The 25,475-nt window shown below is 43.4% G+C and overlaps 1 protein-coding gene across 2 annotated transcripts; it reads right to left on the minus strand.

The window, feature by feature from the left end:
• Positions 1–7,419: 7,419 nt before the first annotated feature.
• Positions 7,420–23,832, minus strand: slc7a1a (solute carrier family 7 member 1a). 2 transcript variants are annotated; one of them, XM_062536579.1, is made up of 12 exons: positions 23,238–23,832; positions 20,869–21,326; positions 19,602–19,760; positions 17,999–18,167; positions 17,524–17,657; positions 15,346–15,568; positions 13,443–13,579; positions 12,330–12,432; positions 11,664–11,869; positions 11,084–11,235; positions 10,535–10,643; positions 7,420–10,240 (listed from the first exon to the last, which is right to left on the minus strand). In XM_062536579.1, exons 2-12 carry the CDS (start codon positions 21,236–21,238, stop codon positions 10,035–10,037), a joined length of 1,968 nt encoding a protein of 655 aa, XP_062392563.1. In that variant the 5' UTR covers positions 21,239–21,326; positions 23,238–23,832; the 3' UTR covers positions 7,420–10,034. The 2 variants fall into 2 exon arrangements, with proteins under 2 accessions (XP_062392563.1, XP_062392562.1); XM_062536578.1 differs by lacking the exon at positions 13,443–13,579 and adding an exon at positions 14,177–14,316 and having other exon boundaries at positions 23,238–23,826.
• Between the last annotated feature and the right edge of the window lie 1,643 nt (positions 23,833–25,475).

Below are 25,475 nucleotides of genomic sequence, written 5' to 3' on the forward strand. Positions count from 1 at the left end.
CTCATGCTCCTGATGCAGTTTTTTCTAATTGGGTAATAGATCAGGACAAATACTGCCCCTCACCCCCCCAAGAAAGGACTGAATGGTTTCATGGTCACATCTTCAGTTTTTTATACATATCAGGTACTGTAGGTGACATTCTTTTCTGATAGTAGACCATGCTATATCGTGGCTCTCTGGGCAATGAAGAATAGTTGCTTCCATAAAATAATCTATTATTGATTAATCTACTACTATTAATCTACGTAACAGCAACCTTACATGTGGAACACAGGTCTGCTAAATATTACACTATAAATGTTATTTGTTTATATATTCTATATATGTATTTCTATTTATTTAATGGTCTTAATTCTGTACATCAGATATTTACTTTGGGACTTTCCCAACTGTACTGTACATGATGATCTGAGGTGACACCAGGTGAAACTGGAATGGCGTGTACATTTGTTTATTCCTGGCACTTTTGGCGTAATCTGCTGATGTGATGGTGATAATACACCCCTGCTGTGCATCGCTTTACATAAAAGCACTAGCATAACACACAAAATGCAAATCTATGTAAATGAGCAGCATGCTGGTAAACTGCTTACTAATACAGGTCACATTGCTACATGGGTGACAAAAAACCCCCCTGCAATAACTACATGGTATCCATGGTTACCGTGTACATTGACTTTATGTGCAGCCATTTCATAGAAGACATACATCCCCCCACGGCTGCACCTTACTCTAATTGTAGCGGAGACAGACAAATGGCTATGGAGAAAATGTCCTTATGGAGGAGTCAAAGACTGTGCTCAGCGTCGGTTTGTGTGTGTGTGTGTGTGTGTGTGTGTGTGTGTGAGAGAGTGAGAGCCGTTCTCCCTTTTGACCTTCTGCTATGGCAGCCTCCCCCCCTTCCCCCTCCCCCCTCCCGCCTTTGCCCCCACACTGTCCTGGTGATGGGCTCGGCTGACGACAGTTCCGCCATAGCTGCAGAAGCGTGATTAATTAGTAGGAGGAGAGGCAGTTTCCAGTCCACACAAACAAAAGCAGAAAATATGCAATTAGGAAATGAGAGGCTCAGAGAGAGGGGGAACAGAGAGAGAGAGAAACAGAGAGAGTGATGGGGAGAGACGAGAGAATGGAGTGACGGAGCGCAGGAGGGAGAACAAAAGAGAGAGGACGGAGAGAACAGGGGGAAGAACATAGAGATAGACAGTGAAAGAGTGACAGAGGGGGGGTGGGGGAGAAAAAAAAAACATAAAAGGTGAGAGAGGAGAGAGATATGGAGATAGAGAAGAAAGTGTAAGACTGAGACAAAGAACGAGTGGAGAGAGGGAGAGAATTCAATCAGCAGACAAGATACCCAGATGAGATGAGATAGGGGTAATCCTCCCATCTATGCTCAATTATGAAGAGCCACCAATGCCGAGGCAGAGACCAGCACCACCCACCCAAACAAGGAAGAGATGCCATACGCTCCTGACACACAGCCTATGAGTCTGATACAGTCACACACAGATGCTTCTGGGGGGAAAGTGTCTCTACACTGAATGTATACTAATTACACAATGTACATAATGAATAAATTAAGCGGCTGGTTTATGTTAAAGTTTATGTTGATGTGATTATCTCAGCCATGCATTACATAAAGGGAACTGCCGTTTCATTTTTCTTTGCAACTTCTTTTCTGATCTATTGCCACATGACTTGTGACTTATGGCCTTCTGACAGATGATGTACGATACAGTATGTTTATCATCTGACACGTGACCATAGGCCACAGTGCTTTGAATGGAATGGCGGTGGACGTGTGTGTGGCTAACAGATGACATGTAGACAGAGAAGAGACAGGAGGAGTGACTGATGCATGCTGGGAAACGCTGGTGATGGATCCATGCGGTATGGAGGCTGAAGGCTGAGGTGACGAGGGAGGTGCCCCTTCATTCACACCTCAGTCTTACAAGACCAGACTTGACACACACACACACACACACACACACACACACACACACACACACACACACACACACACACACACACAATTTCACAAAAGAGTAAATCCACCGCGCTTCTGCAGCATTACATCTGGTGCATCTGACGAGAAGGGACCGTGGGACTGAGAACGGGACACACACACAATCTTTCTCTCCCTCTCTCTCTCTCCCTAATTTTCCCACATCTCCCATTTTTCCCACAGACAACCATTGATAAGAATTGCCTTGGTAAACAACACACACATACTTTTTACATCCACTCTTTTATGAAGTCACTTTTTCAAAGGGACTGGGGACATGACTTCAGTCCACATGAGAACACACTACACATATACTGCGATAAATGGTGCAATCCACCAGCTTTAGTGCGAAGAGTCTGTAAGTGTAAAAGCAGACGTATAGATCATGAGCGCAGACCAGACACCTTTAGCGGCCGGTGAGGGGCCATCTCCAGTCCCAGCGGAGAGAATCAAGGGCAGCTCTAAAGGCCATAAAGGAGGAGAGAGAGCCAGTGGAGGTGATGTGGCCTGCCATTACTGGAGAGGTCAACACGAGGGGACTGAAGTCCATCTCTCTCTCTCTCTCTCTCTCTCTCTCTTTACACTCTCTATGTCTAACTGACTCTCTCACACACACACACAGACACGCGCACACAGGCGCACATACGTGCACATACTGTATGTGCACACATGCACACACGCACATGTACAGTACATGCACACACGCATACACACCCATGGTTCAATTTAATTATTTCATTATCAAGACCACCACCCCTACAGTCAATAGCCCGATATAACCATGACCATCTAAATCAGTTTGTATCAAAACCTAAACAAATGAATTCATCCATTACTTTTGTGCTTAACTGCAGACACTAACAGTAATTGGTAGAGGCAGCAGATAAAAGGGACTGCTCTTTCTTGAAGATGGAGAATGGTTCTTGACAACTTCTTGGATAACCTGCATTCAAGTCTCTGTGCTCTTAATTCTTTCATTGATGAAACAGTGATAGCATACTTTTGAATGGAGTTAAATCACAGTCTCCTTTGCTTCATTCAATTCATCTCATAATATTCCTTTGGTGACAAATCCCATTAAAATATCTTGAAGTCGATAGAATGTGACACAGAGTACAACGAAACATGTGATAGCTCAGTCTTGCTTACAAATGTCAAACGCTACTTCTTAATCTCGACCCTCTACCATTATGCTTCATTAGAGTTTGTGGTAAAAGCACACTCAGTGTTCTGAGGACCTATAGGCAGTGGATGCAGCACTTGATCACTTGACAGTGAGATGAGTCCACTCCACATCACTTGCAAAGCACAGGCTTCATAACAAAGAGAATGAGGAGCAGACTTCTACAGACTTCCTCAGGACTATATGCTCACTGTATGCCAGAGAATAAATGTTTATTCGTTTTTTACTGTACAGTAGGGCATAGAGGACTGTTTGGTCGCTTAGATGAATAGTCTGTGTTCTTTTTTGACAAAGAGAATTTTGAGCATTATGGAAATACAGGCGAAATGACAAGTCCTTATGGTGAGGAGAGACATGGCGTTGATGGTGACTCTAAGGAAAGTTATAGTAGCCCAATAAGAAGAACGATGGAGTAATACACCCTGTGGACTCAGACTCAAGCAATAAGCAGGTGGAGAGAGTGATACATGTGGAGATGCATGTGGATAGACCTGTGATTTCTTCCTATGAGTAGCCTATGCCTGATAGCCTGGCTAATGATGGAGATAGAGCTGAGGACTGTAAGACCAAAGGTCCTTGTAAAGCAGTTATAGCCTATTCCAAGGAAATAAATAATGGTTCAACAAACAGGATCTTTTCCAGCTTTTAAACAGGGGGGGATGAACCCCACAGCTGATATTGGTTGAGAGGGCTGCCTATCATTCCTGAACCAACTCAAATTGCATGAAAGGTAGGCTATAGGCTATTAGGTAAGAAAATTATAATTTCCCTCAGGTTCAGTCCAGTAATTTTACATACAGGTAATTCGGGTGTTAATGCCTAAATGAGGAGAGATTGCATTGCCCCGTTGCGAATGAACCCCGGAACAAAACAGCCCTATTCACATCTCCTGTTCAAGAATCCGTAGAAGCTACACAAAGCTCGGAGCCCGACAATGGCTCTAGTTACCAGTCCACCTGCGCTATGTGCCGTTTAACCTGCAGTTACCTGTCGTTATAGAGATAGCCTAGGTGTCAATAATTCGCATTAAGGATTGAGACGTTGTTGTTTTGAGTTGTTCACGAACAGCAGCAGGAGAAAACTATTCGACCCGCGATAATCTCTGAAAACCATAAACCATTTCCATCTCATTGTTGCAAATTCTAAAATTAAATTCTAGACCTTCACTGAGCTTGGGTAAGAAGCCAACAGCTTACCTTACATCCACGAAATGGCAACAAACACAATGCCAAGCGTATTCCACCTTCTGCAGGCGAGGTTGCAAACAACGCAACAGCTTTTCTCAAGACCAAAGAATATCAATAACAGAGAGACGCACACGCTGTCAGTGTATGGTATGGTCTCAGAGCATCCCCTTGTCCGCGCCCAATCTCTCTCAGGTGCAATAGCTCAGTTACCACAAGTTGTCAAATGGGCAACATGCGCCCCCTATAGGTAATTTTTCGAACCTATACATCCAATCAACTGTAAATAAGCCAATAGGTGCAACTGTTTGGAAGATCCCTGACTGTACCTAATACTATACATAATATCTAATATGTATGTCTTACACATTATTTGAACAATAACATGTATAGCCTACATATGATAGCCTATTCATAGTAAAAGACATGTTTGTTGTAAAGTTATGGTTTAAGAGGAGTGAAAAGAAGTCTGATTATCTCAAATGTATATAATTTATTTACAGTGATAATACTAATACAAAACAGACATCATGCATGAATAAATGCCCCAACTGAATACATCCTCATTGGACAATTACCAACACATGTTATAATGATTTATCTGAAAGGTGTTTGAATGCAAGTACTCTCACTCCGATGTTTCCGTCATACATTTCTAGAACTGAAAAGTATGTGTCTTCGGTTGTATTTACAATCAAAGAAGCAAACCAGTAAAATACAAATGGTAAAATTCAAGGCATGAATGACATTAAAGATGCCTTTGCTATTCGATACAGTCAAAACTTTACAGAAATGTGAAATCCTTCAGCTACTAAACTACAAATGCACTAAATGTGTCCTACAGCTGTTTTAAGAAAGGTTCACAGTCCTGCACTTCTACAAGACAAATGTGAACCCGGTGTTCAGGTACACAGTAAATACTTCATTTCAATAGAAATGAAGAAATCAGAAAACAAAGAAGACACAATATAAATACATCATCTCATTACATGGACATGCTGATTCCAAAGTAGAGAGCAGAGGTAAATACTGTAGAAGCAGATAGTTTGTACTGTCAATTATATGTGGACAGAATCTACCATCTCAGGTACTGTATGACTTGACTAAGAGATGTCAAAATACTGTAAAATGGTGCTAATAATAATTAGTTATAATTATACAATATTGATTCTATGCCGTATTGAAGCCAGTGTGGGTTTTGCTGTGCAGAATAATCCGCACATCTTCCAGTGATATACACCACAGAATTGTCCTAAAAAATCCACAATCATGAGGCACAATTGGTCAAATCCTGGTTATATTAGTCAATTCATGGTCAAACTGTCCATAAGATGTATTTTTGATTACAACTAGGGATGCAACGGTTTTCAATAATTTATTGAACCGTTCGGTTTGGCCTGTTCGGTTCAATAGACTCACCTAAACCGCAATATTTCGGTATACGCGACATTAAACTTTTTATTTAATACAAGGTTATTGCGCGCGCGTAGCCTGGGAGCGATAGGAGGAGTGCTTAGGACCCGGGGGATGCGTTTTCTCTGACTGTTCAGCTTGCCTCTCGTCAACCTTGCAACAACCAATCAGAATTTTACTGAATTTCCCAAGAGCCAATAAGCGCGTTGAAATGCAAATGAAGGAGTCATGTGAGAAGAAACCAAGAAACAAACTTTACCGGCGGCTGATCATGGCGACATTTGAAGTAGCCCACGAACAAGGCAAAAAGACCGTCAGTAAACAAAGCACAGTGTGCATTGCAAGCACTGCTTCACAACGATCACCTAATAAAGGTAACACATCCAACATGTCGGCCCACTTGCGCCTTCATCACCCGGCTGTAACCTTAAGTGGAGCAGCACGGAGAGTTAGTTTGCCACCGAAAACCCAACCATCCATTGCTGCAGCCTTTCGACAACAATATTCCTATAATTCCCAAAGACATAACGAATACGACGGCGTATTAGGGCCACGTATATATACTTTGTAAAGACGCAAATTTGCCACTTTAGAAGGTCGAAAATTTGCCACATTATAAAGTCTGTGTGTAACAGTGTAACCGGTGGTTTCTGCCCTGCGTTGATTGCTCGCTAGAGTAGCCTAAGAAAGCGTGACGCCGACACAGCTGAGTGTATTCTCTTTTTGATAGTTTACTGGAAAATATTGTAGGGATGGGAGGTTATAGGAGATGGGGAGGCTGACATGTCATTCCAAACTCGGGTCATTTATTTTCCTGACGTTGTACATGCTAGGCTACGGGCAGCGGGAGGTGTCCACTCGAAAAACAATAAACTCACTGCTAAATCAGCCAATCGCTCGTCCACTCGTCAATCACACAAACTCTCTCGCACACACACGCACACACACACACACACACACACACACGACAGGAGACACAGGGGAAACAGACACTTTGTGAAGTGGCAAATTTGCCACTTTCTTCTCGGAATATTGCCCCCCCCCCCCCCCCCCCCGACAACAGGTTGCAATAATGTTCATTTCATTGTTCTAATATTTTTAATGCTGCACTGCACTTTTGTCTATGTTTACATTTTTTACGTTCATAAAAGAGGACAGGGCAGGCACTCCCAAATCAAATATCCATTTGAAACTACACATAATACTACCTCACCAATTATTTTGAGAAGATTTTCAGAATTGTTCACTACTTTTTTGAGGGTGTATAACAGTTAAGTATTTTCTTTAAATGTGTGAAGAACAGTGAGTTTATTAAATAAATAACTACACATTACTTTATGCTGCACTGCACTATGGATAACATTGCCTGTTTATGACAGAAGGCAATGATGGTGTTCTTTTCTTTTAATACATTTTTGTGATTCTGCTTCATCTGTGTCAGGCTATGCATTTAATATTTTCTCTGCAAGTGTAAGTAGAAGCACATTGTTGATTTGAAATAGAAAAGGCAAATATAGCCTCCTGTATGCTAGAGCCAAGATAATATTGATATATTGAAACCGAACCGTTACCGTGGCCCAAAAACCGTGATACAAACCGAACCGTGGCAAAACTGTACCGTTGCATCCCTAATTACAACAGATATACTCTTAAGCTAATGCAAGTACTTCTCCACAAGTTCAGCTACAGTATCCACTGAATCATTTGTTTTAAAAAATAGTAACAATTATCCCTCATGGGAGATAACGAGGTGTGTTGTACTGAGGATGTCCATAAACTCTCTGATCTGTTTGAAGTATTTTGCCAATTTATTTTTTTCAGGCCACTGAATACAAACAGGTGCAGCTGCGTATGTGTATACAATTCTTAAGCTGCTGACACATCAGGAAACACATTGTGCAATATTTAAAGGCAAAACTGCTGTAAGCTGTTCACCAAACACTTCATATACAAATAGGGATTATTTGTCTATGACAAAAACAAACTGGATTCTCTCTGTCCCTATGATTGATAACGTATGAATCCAAAAATAATCCCATATAGACACACACTTTTCTGGTGTATTTGTCTGTAATAGTTAATATCATTTTCACACTCAATGAAAATAATAATAAATATACTGACACTGAATACTGGCAAACTTGTGATAGAAGAATCTGAAGGTCGAGGAGTGTGGCGATGACATCATCGAAACGCAGGTATACGTTTTCCGCCGTCCAAACGAACGCTAGAGGGCTGCGTTTTCAAACTTACGCACTCTGGGACCTGGAGGGCTATGCGTTTGGAGGATTCGTTTGGACGATCGGCCAAAACAATGCAAAACATCTGCGTTTAACCCAAAACGCGTCTCCGTGTGGACGTGGCCTGAGAGTTTAGAGTTTGAGTGGAATGCTCCTTTTCAATGGGATCTGAGGATGGATTAGACACACTATGAGAAGCTGCACATAGGCTACATTTAGTGTTCGTGCAACACATCCATGTAAGAAATTAAAGAGACAGTTAAACCAACTGTTTTCTTTCCATTTTTACAAAATAGCCCAACATAAGCAGACACAGAGACAGGCACATACAGTACACTAGACAATGAAACTGATATACACAAACCACAAAACATCTATTATCAATCTATAGCCAGCTGTGGCATCATGACATATATTTAGCTTTTACAAAAGCAGAATTCGCCATTTACAAATTAGTCAATTCATAAAGCAAGTATGAACAACATCTTATATACAGAAAAAAGTCTGATTATCAATAAAATAGACTACTCATTTGTGCATAGCCACAGTTGATCTTCAAGCAGGTTAACATTACTTTTTCCTATAAGGCAATGGCAATACCAACAATTATGTCTGGGGTACAACATGCAAAGAGCGAATACTCATTACAATGCTGAGCTACATGCAGACCAGAGAATATTTTGACAGTTCAGTTGAACCAGATGAATACTGCGCAATGTAACTGGATATACAGTAGATAGGGGATATGTGGGCAGGAATGATCAGTATAGTTTCATATATTTGAAACATCCTAAACCAGACCTACGGCAGACTTCAAAAAGACAAAGATTCATCTTTTTGATGATCTGGTTCATCTTGTTTGATACTATTTTCTGGTAGGGGGAAAAACATGACAGGAAAAAAGGAAGGGTCTTCTACAGTCTGTTTCCCAGAGATATGCATTTCTGCACAATATCACCACTTCTAAGCATGTCTACAATTACTCACGAGTACATTTGTACACCTCCTGTGCAACATCTGGCAGAAAAAGTACACTAATGAGATACAACTACCTACAATTTTTTTCAACCAATAACGCACTTTAGGCATGGTTGAGGTCGGTTAGATTAAAAAAACACAGTACCCAGCACTGTGAAGGTTAAATCTACACTCCATCGTTCAGACCAGCTTAATTCCACTCTATAAAACTAACAAATATAAAGACACAACTCTCTGGGGGTGTTGAGTAAGAAATACTTGGGTAGGCCAAGTCCAAACCTTAGCAGCTCACGCTTGAGTTGAATTGATACCATGGAACAGACTGTCATGAATGTCTGCTGAAAGGCAACACTGAAATATGCATTAAGATGCTGTATACACTCACAAGCCCACATGAGTCTGTCCTATCCCAACTCTATCAAGTAGTCTGTGGCAGATAAGTACTGTATCTCTCTACTGGGTCATCACTTTGAAAAAAAAAATGGCAACAAAAATATACCACCTGTAGATCAATAACTGAAATCCTCATCAGGGACTGATGAAGGCAAGTCTCACAAAGAGCCAAATGTTAATAGTTAACACTAACAGCAGAGAAACCTCAAAGACTGTGTTGCACATGAATCCAAATTTAGTACAAGCAACCATGATGCGACTTATCCTCTGCTCCATTTGATAACACTTGTCAGACAAACTCAGCGCTATCTCGGCTGAAGTCAAAGCCCCTTCCTCCAAATGAGCTCAAATTTGGAAAACAGAAAGGCCTTTGTTTAGCAATTATTTTTTTCAGGCAATTCAATAGCCGTCAAATGCTAAAATGTTCGTCAAAGAGCTCTTGGTCTCTCACACAGAGAGTCAGCTGTACAATAGTGTCTAATCCTGACAAGGTTTCCCTTTGGGTGAGGTGTGCTCTCCTTCAAGCTTAAAGTTCTTTTTTTTTTCCAAAAATGTGTCTGGACATCTTGAAGTTTATACATCCCATTGCGTCAAATATACATTATTTTCGCATAAAATTTACAGGGGAAGATGTTTTTGTTTTATGACGACTCTAAGAGTTCACCCTCGTCATCGGCCCTGGCAGCCAGGCCGTTACTGAGGAAGGCCTCTTTCTCGGGGGAGCCGCGGGAGTCTCCGTTGATGGAGGATGTGGGCTTGTAGGCCCTGAGCTCCTCTGGACTTGGGCGTCGGGAGAGTGCGGCCTCGACGCTGTGTCGTATCCCGTACCCAAAGTAGATCACGAAACCTGGACATGAGATGAGAGGGACACAAAAGACTTCAGAATAGAAGAAACAAAACAAGTGACTGTAAATAAAATAAAACACAGAGGGCAGGTGAGACCAAAACAGATCTCAGTCTTTTGATATGGTTCCACAAGATCACCTTGTTACGTTTGTTACATAAGGTTACATTTGTCTGTCTCATTATTGCAGGTAAATACAACCAGGATAGTCATTAAGTCCAGATGTCATTGTCAGATATGATTTCATTAGATCGTTTGTTGATTTATTCCGGAGTCAGTTGGCTTTTGAGGACTGACCTAAAGCCATCCAGACAGCAAAGCGGATCCAGGTGCCTCTGTCCAGCTGCATCATCAGGTAGACATTGACAAACATGCTGACTACAGGGAGGAAGGGAAGCAGGGGCACCTGTTGAAGTGGAGAAGATGGACATGTCTTGAGGGAGTCAAACTTCACAAAAGACTCTAAGAATCTAAGAAACAGAATGGGTGAGAACCTCCAATCATAGAGCCAACTAAAAGCTGACACGACTGCCCACTGAATTAATCATTATCACAAATACACTCTGGGTGCCTGCCTCTCAACTTCCCTCCTCGATCCTCGATGCTCGGTTATCCAGGCTCGTTCCCACTGATCTACAACTAACACTGGATAGACTATCCCATTGTTGCCGCCCCATCATTCTTTATCTAGATCAGTGAGGACGAGGTCCGAGGAAGGAAGGGAGGATGTATAAAAGACGAATGAGAGGCACCCTATGCGTACTATATGCAGTATGCAGACATTCATCTTTCTTCCAACATCCACACATCACCAAGAGGAGTGAGTAGCCAGTGCAAACTGCAAACCTTAAAGGAGAGCTTGGTCCGGCTCTCTGGCTGTCTCCAGATGATGAACACCAGGACGAGGCAGACCATGAACAGGACACTCAGGGACACGATGACCCACACCGCCGCACTGCCCTGTACTGCCAGGATACTGAACGCCAGGATCAACACTCCTGCAACAGGGAGAGGGAATGAGCAATCAACACAAATCCCATCCATCAATCTGGGGCGCGTTTCCCAAAACCATAGTTGCTAAGTAAGTTAGCAACTTTGTTGGTTGTCATGCAATTTCCCATTGCCAAACAACTATGTTGCTAACAGGTTAGCAACTATGGTTTTGGGAAACAGAGCCCAGCTAAATAAGATGTCCTGTGCCATTCAAGACTGTGAGAATGTACTTTATTTTACTGTATGTTGCATGTGGCCTTGATATCATTTGTGGCCCCTGTGGTCTTTATTTTCTACTTGCGTGAGGTTACATTCCTCAATGGAGATTAAATGTGTGTATCTTAGTGTAAGCCTGTGTAAGGAGATGGATTGTGGAACCCACAATTGAATGCGTTTGTGAACAGAAATCCCTGAGGGATTAAATGTGTTTTACCGAGTAAACTCGTGCAGACGTTAACGGCGAAGCCAGAGAGGTGTGAGGGGTCGGTGTTTTCCGGAAAGAGCATGGTTTTGAGCGTAAAGCGCTGCTCCACGCCGGGCAGGATGCCCATGCTCGGGGCGCCCATGGACTCGGTCAGCTCCACCTCCTCCTGAGTGCTGGCCATCTGGTACGCCAGGCTCGGCTGCTCAGGCTGGTACCTGACAAAAACAAGCACACACACATTAATGTATATGAATTATATGCAGATACACACACACACAAACACACACACACACACACACATGTCATATCTGTTTATGAAATGCATGCACATAGACACACAGACACACAAGCACACACTCCCGCACACGCGCACACACACACACACACACACACACACACACACACACACACTCACACACACACTCACACACATCACACTGACACACACAAATGCAAATATCTATACACAATTGGCAATCATATACAGAGGACAGAAGAATACATACACTAAATGTCTATTTACTGTACGTCTAGCCTTGATTCAACATATAATTGGACTGTAAGACATTCTAAGTACACCAATTGAATTGTTATTTGTGTCAGAATGTACAGTATATTGAAAAGAATTTCAAAGATTTCTTTACAATGAAATCTGTTGGTAATCACATAGCCTACCTGAGAACCAGGACACAGGCGGCAACTAGTGTGTAGGCCAGCAATGTGCCGATGGACATGAGATCGACCAGATCCTTCAGGTCAAACAGGAAGGCCATGACCGCTAGGAGGAAGGCAAAAACAGGCACATGTCAGATCACATGTCACAAGGCAAAAGCGTTCTGATTCTCAATACAAGCTTTACGATATTCTATATTTTCTAATATTTTCTCAGATCTTCATAACATTCTGACTATAAAACACATACAGTATGTAGTGGGGTCTATGCTATGTGTTATCTGTAAAAATGGCAAAACATAGGGAGTAGAAATCTGTTATCGCCACTATAAATACTACTCTTAAACACTACAACTCAAATGACACCTACTATTCATCAAATCTATGCCTTGAATTGTGAACTAATGCTATGAAAAATGTCAAGTACCACATTAGGCGTGAACTCATGAGGCCTTATGAGGTCAGTGGGTTGAAACTAGTCCTGAGAAACATTCCGTATTATTAAACAGCAGGTGAGTGTTTTCCCACCAGAGCTCTCGAGGGGGCTTACAGTTTCCTTTGACTAGCCACCCCGGCGACAGACCCGCTGATATGGAGCTTACTGCCACCAGCAAATTAATTTAGTTACGCAATCAGATCAAACGTGTCACCTCGCCGAGAGAACACTGACCTGCTGCAGAGGTTAAAAGTGAAGAAAGCATACATGTTTTATGAACACATCAAAGAAAGGAGTGTGACAAATCTACCTGTTTTGCTCTGTTGAACCCTAAACGAAATTTTCAGCAGGCCCCGTCTAGACATTGGATTTAGCTGTAAAAGCAGACCCTCTTTACGATATTCTCTGGTAAAAGCAAAAAGCTAGAACATTCTGTAGGTAGTCTTTCTCATTGCGTTATCTAAGATACGTGTACAAAGTAATACTGTGCAGCAGTGTTTTATGAGGCCTAAAATCCTGAGAAAATCAGAATGCCTTTTTGTGACGCGGACCCTGGTTGAATCCGTGACCCCCCCCAAAAAAGCAAAAATGTGCCCCGAAAGAGATGCCCCCCTCTCCCTCGTCAGTTAACCGTGGCTGCGGCCCAAAAAAAAAAGGTCTCCACTGGCCCGCCAGCTTACCGGACATGACACCAGCTGCCGCGGTGGACATGATGGGCGTCTTCCTCTCGCTGACGTGCGACAGAAAGGTGAAGAGCAGACCGTCGCGGGCCATGGCAAAGATAATACGCGGGAGAGGGAACATGGAGCCCAGCAGACTACGCAGCAACAGGAGGGCAGAAGGGTGGAAGAAGAGAGGGGGGGGGGGAGACAGGTTCAAAACAAAAGAAAGAATGAAAGAAAGAAAGCAACAAACAAACAAACAAAAAGGGGGATGAAAAGAAAGAAAGACTAGAAGAAACGTGTGGTAAAGTGAAGCTGTGTTTGAGGAAAAGGCATCTCAAGGCAGCCGGAGTCCGAACCGCATGGGGTAAATTCCCAGCTTGGAGGGGCCAGCCCATAGATAAATTCCCCCTCATATTGAAGAGTTTGGTTCCAAAAACCAGATATCTTCATTTTCAAGTGTGACTTTTTTTGTGCATTTTGGGTAAAATAAAAAAAGCACTTCTGTTGTTTAAAAAAAAATAACAAAAGAAACAAAAAAGAAAATTGATTGGAATTCTTGTTTTGGAACCAAACTCTTTTCGCACCCTCCCTTGAGCGTTAGCCAGTCCAGTTATGGAACATGCACAGTGAAACCCATTCCAGTGCAGAGTGTGTGTGCGTGAGAGAGAGAGAGAGTGAGGAACAGACAGAGAGAGAGAGAGAGAGAGGGGAGAGTTGGAGGATTAGTAACCATGGAGAGTCATTCTCACCTGCCACTATGCCTGAGGTCAGAGTAGCAGGTAAAGGGGTTTTGGTTCGGGGACTGATCTCCGCCATGTATCTGAAGAGCAGACCATCCTCAGCCATCGCCCAGATGACTCTGGGCATCGGAAACATGGCACCCAGCAAACTGGCACAAGACACGGGCACAGGCACAGGCACAGGCACACGCACCCACCCACACACACACACACACACACACACACACACACACACACACACACACACACACACACACACACACACAGGCAGGCAGGCAGAGAGAAATGGGCATGCCATGCAGGTCAGTCAACCGCAGCAACCATGTAGTACACAACAAACATCTCCAGTGAGTTCAAGCCTTGCAATGTTAAAGAGGTCGCTGGTTAACATTCGGACATTCAGTAAGCAGAGTTCACAAAGTTATGTTCTGTGGAAGACAAATGAGTTTAATCCAACATGTACAGCACAATTATCAATGTAGTCGTTCATGACTAACAAAACTAAGATCATAAACAATCAGTCCCCAACACTAACTAAGACAAATCTCAGATTCATATGTGAATTATATGTACTGCATTAAGCTAATGACTCCTCGAGAGTTGCTTTATGAATGAGGTCTGGAAAAGATCATGGTCACGTACAACATCGAGGACAGACGTAATAAAATAAATGATGTTTATGATTTATTAGGTCAACCTGAGCAGCCATTTAAGAGTGATGTGAGATAGAAGCACTGTTACATAACCAGCCCAATGATTTATTACCCCTCCCCTGGCCTCATGTTTGGCTACTTTTAGTAAGAGGCTCACATTTACCCTCAGTTAAATATACTTGTGCACTGATATGCACTCTCCCACACACACCTACCAACACACACCCACCGACCCACCCACCAGCGTTAACACACAAGCACAGACACGTAGGCGCGCATGTACTGTACACACACACACACACACACACACACACACACACACTCATGCACGCACATGCACACTCACGCACGCACGCACGCACGCACGCACGCACGCACAACAACTCAGCACGCCATACCAACTCAGCGGCTTTCACACTGTGCAGTGGGGCCTAGTGTGTAATGTGTGTGTGTGCATTTGTGTGTGTGTGTGTGTGTGTGTGTGTGTGTGTGTGTGCGCGCGAGAGAGAGAGAGGTCAGGCTTACCTGGTGGAGAGGGCGCAGAGAGAGCCCACGGCCACGGCGTAGGTAGCCCCCTCCCAGCCCACGTAGGTGAAGGCCACGGGCAGCGGGCTGTTCTTGTCCAGCATGTAGTAGGGCATCATCATGGTGAGGGCGGCCGACACGCCGAAGTAGGCCACGAAACAGATGAGGAGAGAGGACACGATGCCGATGGGGATGGCCCTCTGGGGGTTCTTCACCTCTTCACCTGTGTGGGGGGGTGGGTGGGTTTTTAATATCAGGAGACTCGACGTCAAGTATATCAACACAGTGAGAAACTAGGATTATCAGGGATGACATTAGGCTGATATGAATGGCCCTGTGAGAGTTTAATACCTCTATACCTATGGAGAGATATACACAACAAGGTGTATTCAACATTACACAGATCACTGTCTTCAATATCTGAGGTAAAATGAGGTACACTTCTGAGATACAATTGTGTGTTCAACATCAAGCTGAATCAGGTGACAGACACACAGACAAATGTCTGTTATGGATTAGGTTTACGCAGAAATCTGCGTTCACTATCAGAGCAGCACATGATAGTGTGCACCACTTCAAATGGTTCTACTTCCTCATCTGAGTGAGGATGGATACGCAAAGGTGTGCTCAAGAATGAGATTACACAGAAAAACATTATGCTCAATAGCAGCACCAGGCACAGTGATATTTAAGTATATAATTAAGACACTAGGCACAATCTCTCTTCATCTAGGGAGTATTATGCACACAAAGGGGAGTTCAAAACTAGAGACCCAAAAAAAGGGTGAGTTCCAAATCATGAGTAATTAGTAGGAGAGTAAAGTAGGACACGAGGCAGATGGGGAGTGGGGGAGGACACACAGTGCTGAAGGGGATCGCACACTGAGGGTTCCGCAGCCCCTAACCTGTGGAACTAGGAACAGAGGGTGTGTTCAAGATCAGGGGCGTACAAGGGAGAGGGGTGTTCAAGATCAGCTGTAATTAGGAGAGTGTGAAGTTGAACACTAAACAGGTTAAAAGGCAGGACACTAGAAAGGCCTCAAAAACTAGAACCCCCAAAGGAACATGCTGGTGATTTGTTCTGAGCTCTTGTTGTGTTCTGTTGAAATAGTTCTGCAGTCCTTCGCCATGCATTTGTGTCCTGTGCATACTGTGTGGGAATGCTGTAAGGGAGTACAGCATTTGATATACCAATACCACCAATGAAACTGCACTGAGGCTCAAGGAATCTGCAAATAAGCATTTCCATGCATTATTTCATAATATAACAAACCCTGGTGCAACTGCCACTATTATAAGCTGAGACCCCACGGCAAAATCAGCTTTGTCTGTCTTCTGACACACAGAGGCCTGATCCGAGTCTTACTAGCGGTGTTGAAATCAGCGGCTGCTGCGTGTGGGTTAGTGGGTTCAGGCCAGTGCAGACAGTGAGTGTGGACATGAGGATTGGGGTTTGAGGCAACCGAACAGGCTGTGATCTGTTCTTCTCTCTTCCTCTCACTCTATCTCCCCTCCTCTCTCTCTCTCTCTCCCTCTTTCTCTCTCAGTCCCCCACTCTCTCCTTCATTTTTTTTTTTATTTCTTCCCCTCTCCCCCCCCCCCTTCCTCTCTCAGCCAATGGCAGAAGAGGATGGTAGGGGAGTTCCCATGACAAGGCAGGGTGAGAGGAATCAAGGAAAAGAAAAGAAAAAAAAAATGAGTGAGAATTCTTGCGGAGGCAGATGCAGAAACTCAGAGAAACGCTATTAAACAGGCCTAACATTGGGGGTTATTCCAAATGATTAACATTACATAAAGTATAGCCTGGGAGAAACAGCTGACCTTTAACTGGACAGAGTGAGACCACATGATCGGCCAGATATCGCCAGTGGTAGCCAAAAAATCAAAGGTTTGATTGCACACAGAAAAGATGCTACAGAAACACACAAACACAAAGGCGCTCTACATCCCTTTTTCTCTCATGGAACCGTTTGTCATTTAAGGACAAATTGCAACATAACACGTGTTCTGAATTAGACACAATAAATCATGAAGAAATACTGTTTTGGATGCTTCCACATTCCCTGTGGGAGATGAGTCAAGTTGTAATGTTCCCCGACGCTGTCTACTGCTACCAGTGCTGTAAAAGCCAGCTCTCAGCACCACTGCCGGAGGAGACCTTGCGTTGGTTGGACTGACCTGTGGTGGCGATGCAGTCAAAGCCCACGAAGGCGTAGAAACAGGTGGCGGCGCCAGAGAGGACGCCATTGAAGCCGTAGGGCATGAAGCCGCCCACGCCAAGGTCCACACCCTCCAGGGACGGGTCAGTACCACTGAGTCAGAGAGAAGAGAGAGGGGGCATGAGGGGAACCACTCTCAGAGAGTGAATAAAGAACCATTTTGAGATCATATCAAACATGTCTATTCTGCTATGTATGGAGAGAGGCCTAAACATCCACTACAGTTAGCATGGAAACCAGCTAGTACTGGGCCTGCTCTCTTGCAATACCACTTTGCACCACGTGTGGCGTTGTATCACATACAATGCAAGTCAATGGAAGACTATTGAGGCTGTCGCAAATGTTACGGTGCGTTTCTGAGACAACTTGAAACTCCACACACACAATTGAACAGAAAGACAGATCTGTTGAAACCTCACTTCACCGAAGCTCACTTATGAGTGGAGTCGGTCCCGTTGAGTATGTCCGCGGGGACGAGTTGCCAGTTCTTCAGCGTGCCCTTGACGAGTCCTGACACGACCACGAACACCAGCACCAGGACGTTGATGCAGGTGAAGACTTTGTTCACAATGGCCGACTCCTTCACCCCAAAGGCTAGCAGGCCTAGAGAGAACACAGGTGGAAAGAGGGATCTGATTATTTAGCAGGAGGAGTAGAGAGGAGAAGAAATATCTATATAGAAATACAAAATGATATGGTTATAGAAATATAGACACAACAGTATATTCAGGAAGAAATACAGGATTGCCTAGGTACTAGAAACTAGAGAAACTAGTTTCTCAGTTGACAATAACTGAGAGCAGACTGGGTTGTGAATTGGAAGTTGTACAGTACAGCATTTAGTTTGCCAGATATCTGGAGGGTTAATTAATGACCTGTGAATGGTCATTTACTGTAGACCATGACAACAAGGAATGTTTGAGATTTTGCATTTGCCAGCGTTTTCTTTTTTTTTTCTCAAACAGATCTGCCAAGTCTGAAGTTGCTGCTGCTGCTGAAGTTGTGTGATATACTAAACACTCACACGCATTGTGTCTTGAGTACAGTTGATTTACTATGATGTTACAAGCCTATGAACAAGATATACTGTATGGACATTTACAATATGACTTCCATCAGTATTCCTATGCTCCTCTAACCATGTCCGTAATGAAATCTAAGCGAAGATTTTCAAACCAAAAGTAACCTGGGGGAAAGACCATAAAATCATTGCCGCAAAATGGAGGGAGATTCTGGGTTATATTTCAGCAATCTGAACCATCTGGTTTAAGGTGTGTCCAGACCACATTTGCTAATTCAACAGTGTGATTTTGTGACCAGACTCCAGGTGCATTGTTTAAAAGGACATCTGACATTCCTTTTACGAGCAAGCAGTGCAACATCAGACAGTGCATCTGTATTTTGACAGTCAACACATCTAAAGGAATCTGCTTGCACGGCAGACCCTGTATGCAACTAAAACTTTTGTGTGACTAGCAGAGTGTAGCCTACATGCATGATTTATGGATTATGCACCTGACCACACATGTTTTTCGCATGGCGAAAAATTCATCACTGAATTGAGTGTAAGATAAGAACAAGCCTTGCATCGAGTGTACGATAGATCCCTCTCTGATGCAGAAGCTTTACTGACTGACAACCAGCTATCTCTTTGAGAAACCAGCATAAACATGCTGTGCATGACAATTCAATTCCAATTTATTACAAAATAGCACAAACAATGTAACTATCATGAGGCTCTTTATCAATACCAATGCTTGAACTACCTAAGCAAGGTGACGAGGAATGGAAAACTCTCCAGAAAGCCCAGATCTATGACTATTACTTCAACACACTGAAAAGATACTAATTGACCAATGGCCTGTCACCGAATGTGGCTGTTTGTCCGAGTAAGTGAAAGGGTGGGACTTAGCCATAGGTCAATTAGAAACTTTACAGCCTCAGGATTCTTAGAATGCAACTCTTAAGAATGGAAAAGCAGAGGAGACCTTCATCTCCCACCTCTATTTTGGCCACGTCTTCATCTCCAAGTCTTACCAGTGAGAGTGAGGATGATGACCACTGCAAACATGTCGGGATACTCAGCCAGGATTCCGGGGGCGTTCATGGTCATATACTGACGGCAGAAGTGCTGAATGTGATTGCCAACCAGCTCGTCAAACGTAGCACTCCACGCTCTTGCGACGCTAGAGGTCCCTGTGGTTTGCAGGAAATGATCAACTTTAGTCATAACGTACATACTGTATACTGTGCATGTTTATACACTTCTCGTCACTGAAATCAATACGTCTCATAGAAAGCTGCATTCATTTGGTTGACCATGGTTTGCACTTGTTCCACTGTAGCAAATAACCATATAATGCACTTTAGTACTCTGTTACTTTATATGAGTATATAGTATAGTAAGTGTATTTTCAAAAATCAGCTGTGACAAGGGTCGAGTGGCCACATCATTCACATAGTATCGATTATTTATAAAATAATCATTACCAACCCTGACTCCAAACCTAACTCTGAAGTACAAGGAGACAATATTGTGTACTCTCTCTCTCACACACAGTGTTACATAATATTTACCAATATAGTTACAATGTAATAGGCACTGGTAAAGTGTGACCAAATATTTCAAATAGTATCAGTTGTAGTTACAGTTCTACAATTACACATCACTATTTACAATGATGTATCATGTATTCCATGTTACTCACTTGTATTTAAGCTATGTGTATTTTGTATTACCTTTTGCTACTTGTTTTCTAAATTGCATTTTTTTTTTGGTAAATGGACTGCATTTATATAGCGCTTTTATCGGCTTCTGCGAGCACCCAACGCGCTTTACATATCATGCCTCACATTCACCCATTCACACACCGATGGCGGAGGCTGCCATGCAAGGCGCCAACCTGCTCATTGGGAGCACTGGGGTTGGGTGTCTTGCTCAAGGACACTTCGACAAGGTCAGGAGGAGTTGGGCTCGAACCAGCAACCTTCCAGTTACTGGACGACTCCTCTACCTCCTGAGCCACTGCCGCCCCAAATTGCATTTAACACATTATTACATTGTAACAGGGACTAACTGAGATAAAGTGTGGCCAAATACTTGAATTAGGTATGGATTAGTATTGCTATTATAAAAAATGACATAGGACATTTACACATAAGGCAAAATTTTATGAATAGTGGCCAACTTATTGAAATAAGATCATAGTCATAACCAGTGACATATAACCCTGACTCAAAATGTGTACTACCAGTGACGCGGTAGGAGATATCAGTGTCTATGATTATGACTGCTCATCATTACCGATGACGTAGGAGAGGATGAGGTTCCAGCCGGTGATGAAGGCCCAGAGCTCTCCGACGGTGACGTAGCTGTACAGGTAGGCGGAGCCCGTCTTGGGCACGCGCGCCCCGAACTCGGCGTAGCAGAGGCCGGCCAGCACGGACGCCATGGCGGCGATGAGGAAGGACAGGACGATGGCGGGGCCGGAGTTCTCGCGCGCCACCGCGCCGGCTAGCACGTAGACGCCGGCGCCAAGCGTGCTGCCCACGCCCAGCGCCACCAGGTCGAAGGTGTTGAGGCAGCGCGAGAGCCGCGAGTCCTCGGTGTTGCAGTCCACCACCTTCACCCGCAGCAGCTGCTTGCCAAAGTCCATGAGCTTGTGGAGAACCATGGTTCTGTTACGTTCCCGTTGTTCTTCTTCACACACTGTCAGATACAGCACATGCAGGACTCAGTGGGCTGTGGACTTCACTAGGAACCTGTTGGGCAAATGAAGACATTAGAAGTTAGTTCTCTAAAAAAGTGAAAATGTGTTTTTTTGAGGTTTAATCGGAGACGATTAAACCGGGTTGATTTTTGCCACTTTTACAGTAATCAGCATCAGCCGATACCCAAGTATATTAAGCCAGTTTACAGGCAGGTCTTTCCACTGGCATCCCAGTGTTGCTGTTGCTGTGATACACGTGATGCACACTGCGCCTTGTGTCAATTAAAATACCAGCCAGTGAAAACAGAAAGGCTTAAATTCTTATAATCTTATCATTCTTTATCGTGAAGATAAAACAAAAAAAGGGCGAACATCGGCATCAGCCATATAACTACGGTTGTCCTCTAGTTTTTATTAGGTTTTTTTTGGTATTTTTGAATATATAATAAGCATTTCACAACATTGCTCTTTGCCCATTAGCCTACTGTACCTTACAATCAAATAATCTGATATAAAACCTACTATGGATTATAAACTAAAATCAGTCAAAACAGTCAACACACCTCTGTAGAATAAAAACAGTACATAAATTCAGATTCAATTTATGCTGAGTAAACCGAAGCTAAGACTCAGACATTTTTCCTCTCATTCATTCAGATCACTTGTAGTAACTGTTAAGTATTGCATTGTTTCCCTGGCAACATTGGGTAAGACGTACACAAATCCATAAAGTGTGACTATTGGCAGTGACAAAGCACACTGAGGATAATCCATTTCACTGAGAGACAGACTTCATTCAGTCCATGGACATGAATTATGCAATAAGAAATGTGCTTATGAAAAAAAAAAAAAACACCACCAGAAACATAGAATGAAATGTATAACTTAAGTAGAGAAATTATGTGATCATAATTCCATAGTGCTGGAGATTGAGTGCTATAATTCCTATGATGCAAGCTAGTTGTGTAGTTTTAAGCAACTACACTCACATGTTTAAAATGAATGGCAGTATTTGATAAGGCCCAGGGGCTTTTACCTCTACCCAGTACGGAGGATATGGACCACGCTGGGATACGTGACAGGAGGACACGGTGAGCCTTGGGGGAGGAGGAGGGTGGGGCGTAGCAACCCACGACACAGCCCAGTCCCCCTAGGCTTTCACCCAGAACGAATCAAAGACGAAAAAAGGGGTCTAGAGAATTTCGCTTCCTTGTCACGCCACCACAGAACGGAAAGTTCCGTCCACGGATAAGGGGTGACGACCTTTTCTTTTCCCTCCAAGATGCCTACAGGCTATCAAATGTCCCATTTCAGATGGAGTCTGGTACCATGAAATGCACATGTTTTGAATGTAGGTTAGCAGAGTCACACATGCAGGGACTTTAAGTTTAGACCACCTCACTGAGAGAGAGAGAGAGAGAGACAGAGAGAAGCAACCAGTCAAACTGGCCTTGTATTCTGCAAGGTTGGTTGCCAGTTCCCAATGGCGATGCTTACTCAGGTTTCCCAAATTAAGCAATAATGCCGGAGGTTCATTAAAAGGAGATTACATACTGCACATAATGCAATGCAGACAATCAAAGGTAATCTGGGGTCTTACGAAAGTACTGAAGCTTTGCAGGAGTGGGCCATACTCCAGGACTCCAAGTCTTATGCATATTTCACTCAACTAAAACACTGAAGTTGCAATGCAAATTCAACCCAAGTCAGTTTTCAAGTCAAACATGAGTATAGAAATGCAATTCCCTTAAAAATTCCAATTAACTTTACAGATTTTTGCCAATTTATTACATAAAATATATGTGCCACATTTTCTGATTAACAATTTAGAATAGAACAACAGGATATATACAGAATATCCTAAACCTGTCAATCATTACTGTAGTAATTACCGTAAGAGCAAGATAACTACGTGTTATCATACACAACATTATGAGGCTGTGAGAAAGCAGCAAGTACTCACACAGAATTCACAAAGGCTTCACCTAGTGAGAGAGAGCGAGAGAGAGAGGTAGAGCAAGAGAGAGAGAGAGAGAGAGAGAGAGAGGAAGAGAAAAAGAGGCACAGAGTGAGAGACAGACCTATCACTGAACTCTATTCTTCAGACACCCCTGCAACTGTAGCCCATTTCCATGGGCGACCTACAAATAGAATGTTGACACATCACATGGCCAGGCTATTCCCAGCTGCCCTCAACGACGCTGGCGACGCACTGAGCCCGAACACTGTCAATCACCCTGGTTCCCACCAGTCAGACGCGGAAGCCGCGGCCACCAGACCACCCCGAGACAAATACACCTGCCCCTGAACACATCAGAGCTGACCGACTGCTAACACACACAGAGTGGTAACACTGACCGAGAGCGGTCAGTGCAAACAAGTGGAAAAAAGTACACCTGACCATGCTGCTAAATGTACTGAATGATACTGGTTGTGAAGCGCTATGGGGTCAACTACCGTTGTTTTTAAATGGGCTATATAAATAAAGTGACCACTTGAATGTGGTCTCAGTGCTCAGACTCAGAGATTGCATCAGGATTTTTTGTTTGGACAAATCTGTCCCCTGAACTCTTGGATTGCACCTGCATACACCTGCATAAATGCTCGGAATGTGTTTGCTTAAGTAGGAGGAAAACAAATGGACATTGGGGCCAGGTTTATTTTACGAGTTGACAAATCATCTGTCAACAAGCAGCCATCTGTACCTGTTCCAAACCCTGTCTGAGTCATGGGCCAAAAACAAAAGGGCATCTAATGACAAACCTGCTAATATGAAAATGTCTACAACACAGAGACCATTCTTAAATATTTACATGTATTTACATTTCCTGTAAACATTTGCTGTAAACCATACCACTTGCTTAACTGTATACTACTGTCTACACTGCACTATGTCACTATATTTGCAATTCCGGTTAGACGCTAACTGCATTTCATTGTCTCTGTACTTGTACTGTGTGATGACAATAAAGTTTCATCTAATCTACTGTAAATACAGGTTTTCATCAGATGTTTAACAATCAATCAGTGCAGTAATTTCATTAAGTCAAAGACAAATCATGCACCCCCCGAAGCACGTTTAAACCGGTTGGCTTAGCACCTCACTTCCACGGCCAGGCCAAGGAACAGGCGTCAACCGGCCAGGGGAAAAACCTGGGCATTATAAATAAATCCCACACTACTTCCATCTGTTACTGATGGTTGTGCAAGGTGGAGCGCGGGGCGCACATGGGCATCATCTGATACCACTGGAAAGATGGAGGGTGGGCAGGAGCCAGCACATGCAACACACACACGCACGCATGCATACAGATGCACTCACAAACACACACACACACACACACACACACACACACTGTACACACAAACACACACACACTAACGCACGCACTCACGCACGGACACACACACTCACACACACTCACACACACGCATGCACACGCTCACACACACACACACACACACACACACACACACACACACACACACACACACACACACACACACACACACGCGCGCTCACACACGCACAGTAATGGGAGTGAGGTAGACAAAGTGGGTGTGGGGGGACATGGAGGTGCATATTTAAACTGGTAACCAAGCCAACAAGCTCTGTCTACTCTGTCACTAAATAAAGCCAGTGTGGCGTGTGCGTGCGTGTGTGTGCGTGTGTGTGTCTGTGAGAGAGAGAGAGAGAGAGAGAGAGAGAGAGAGAGAGAGAGAGAGAGAGAGAGAGAGAGAGAGAGAGAGAGAGAGAGAGAGAGGATCCAAATCAGGATGCTACACATAAACGAATGTAATCATATAGGATACAGGCCAGATAGAGCCCTCTCTTTCGCTAATGTCTGTTCTAATCAGTCTCATCTATTTTAAACAGAGATTTGGCAGAGAGGTGAGGGTACAGTCCCTTCTTCTGCCACATATTACTGGCATTACTGGCAAGACCAAAACTAGTTGTCCTAGTTGTCCTCAACCCCTTTACACACTTCATATTTCCCTACTATTATGATTTACAGTGGATGTGAATGGCCACTTCCAGTTGACAAATAATGGGAATTTGTGTGCTTCCATCAGAAGTGAAATGATAATATTTTTCCTCTAATACATTAACATTGTATAATGAATAGCTACACATCTCTAGGTAAAAAGGTTGTCTTCTAAGTAAAATCACACATGAGTCAACGACATGACATGCAGCAAA

This window comes from Sardina pilchardus, chromosome 5 (assembly GCF_963854185.1).
Source record: "Sardina pilchardus chromosome 5, fSarPil1.1, whole genome shotgun sequence".
In the NCBI taxonomy this organism is placed as follows: Eukaryota; Metazoa; Chordata; class Actinopteri; order Clupeiformes; family Clupeidae; genus Sardina; species Sardina pilchardus.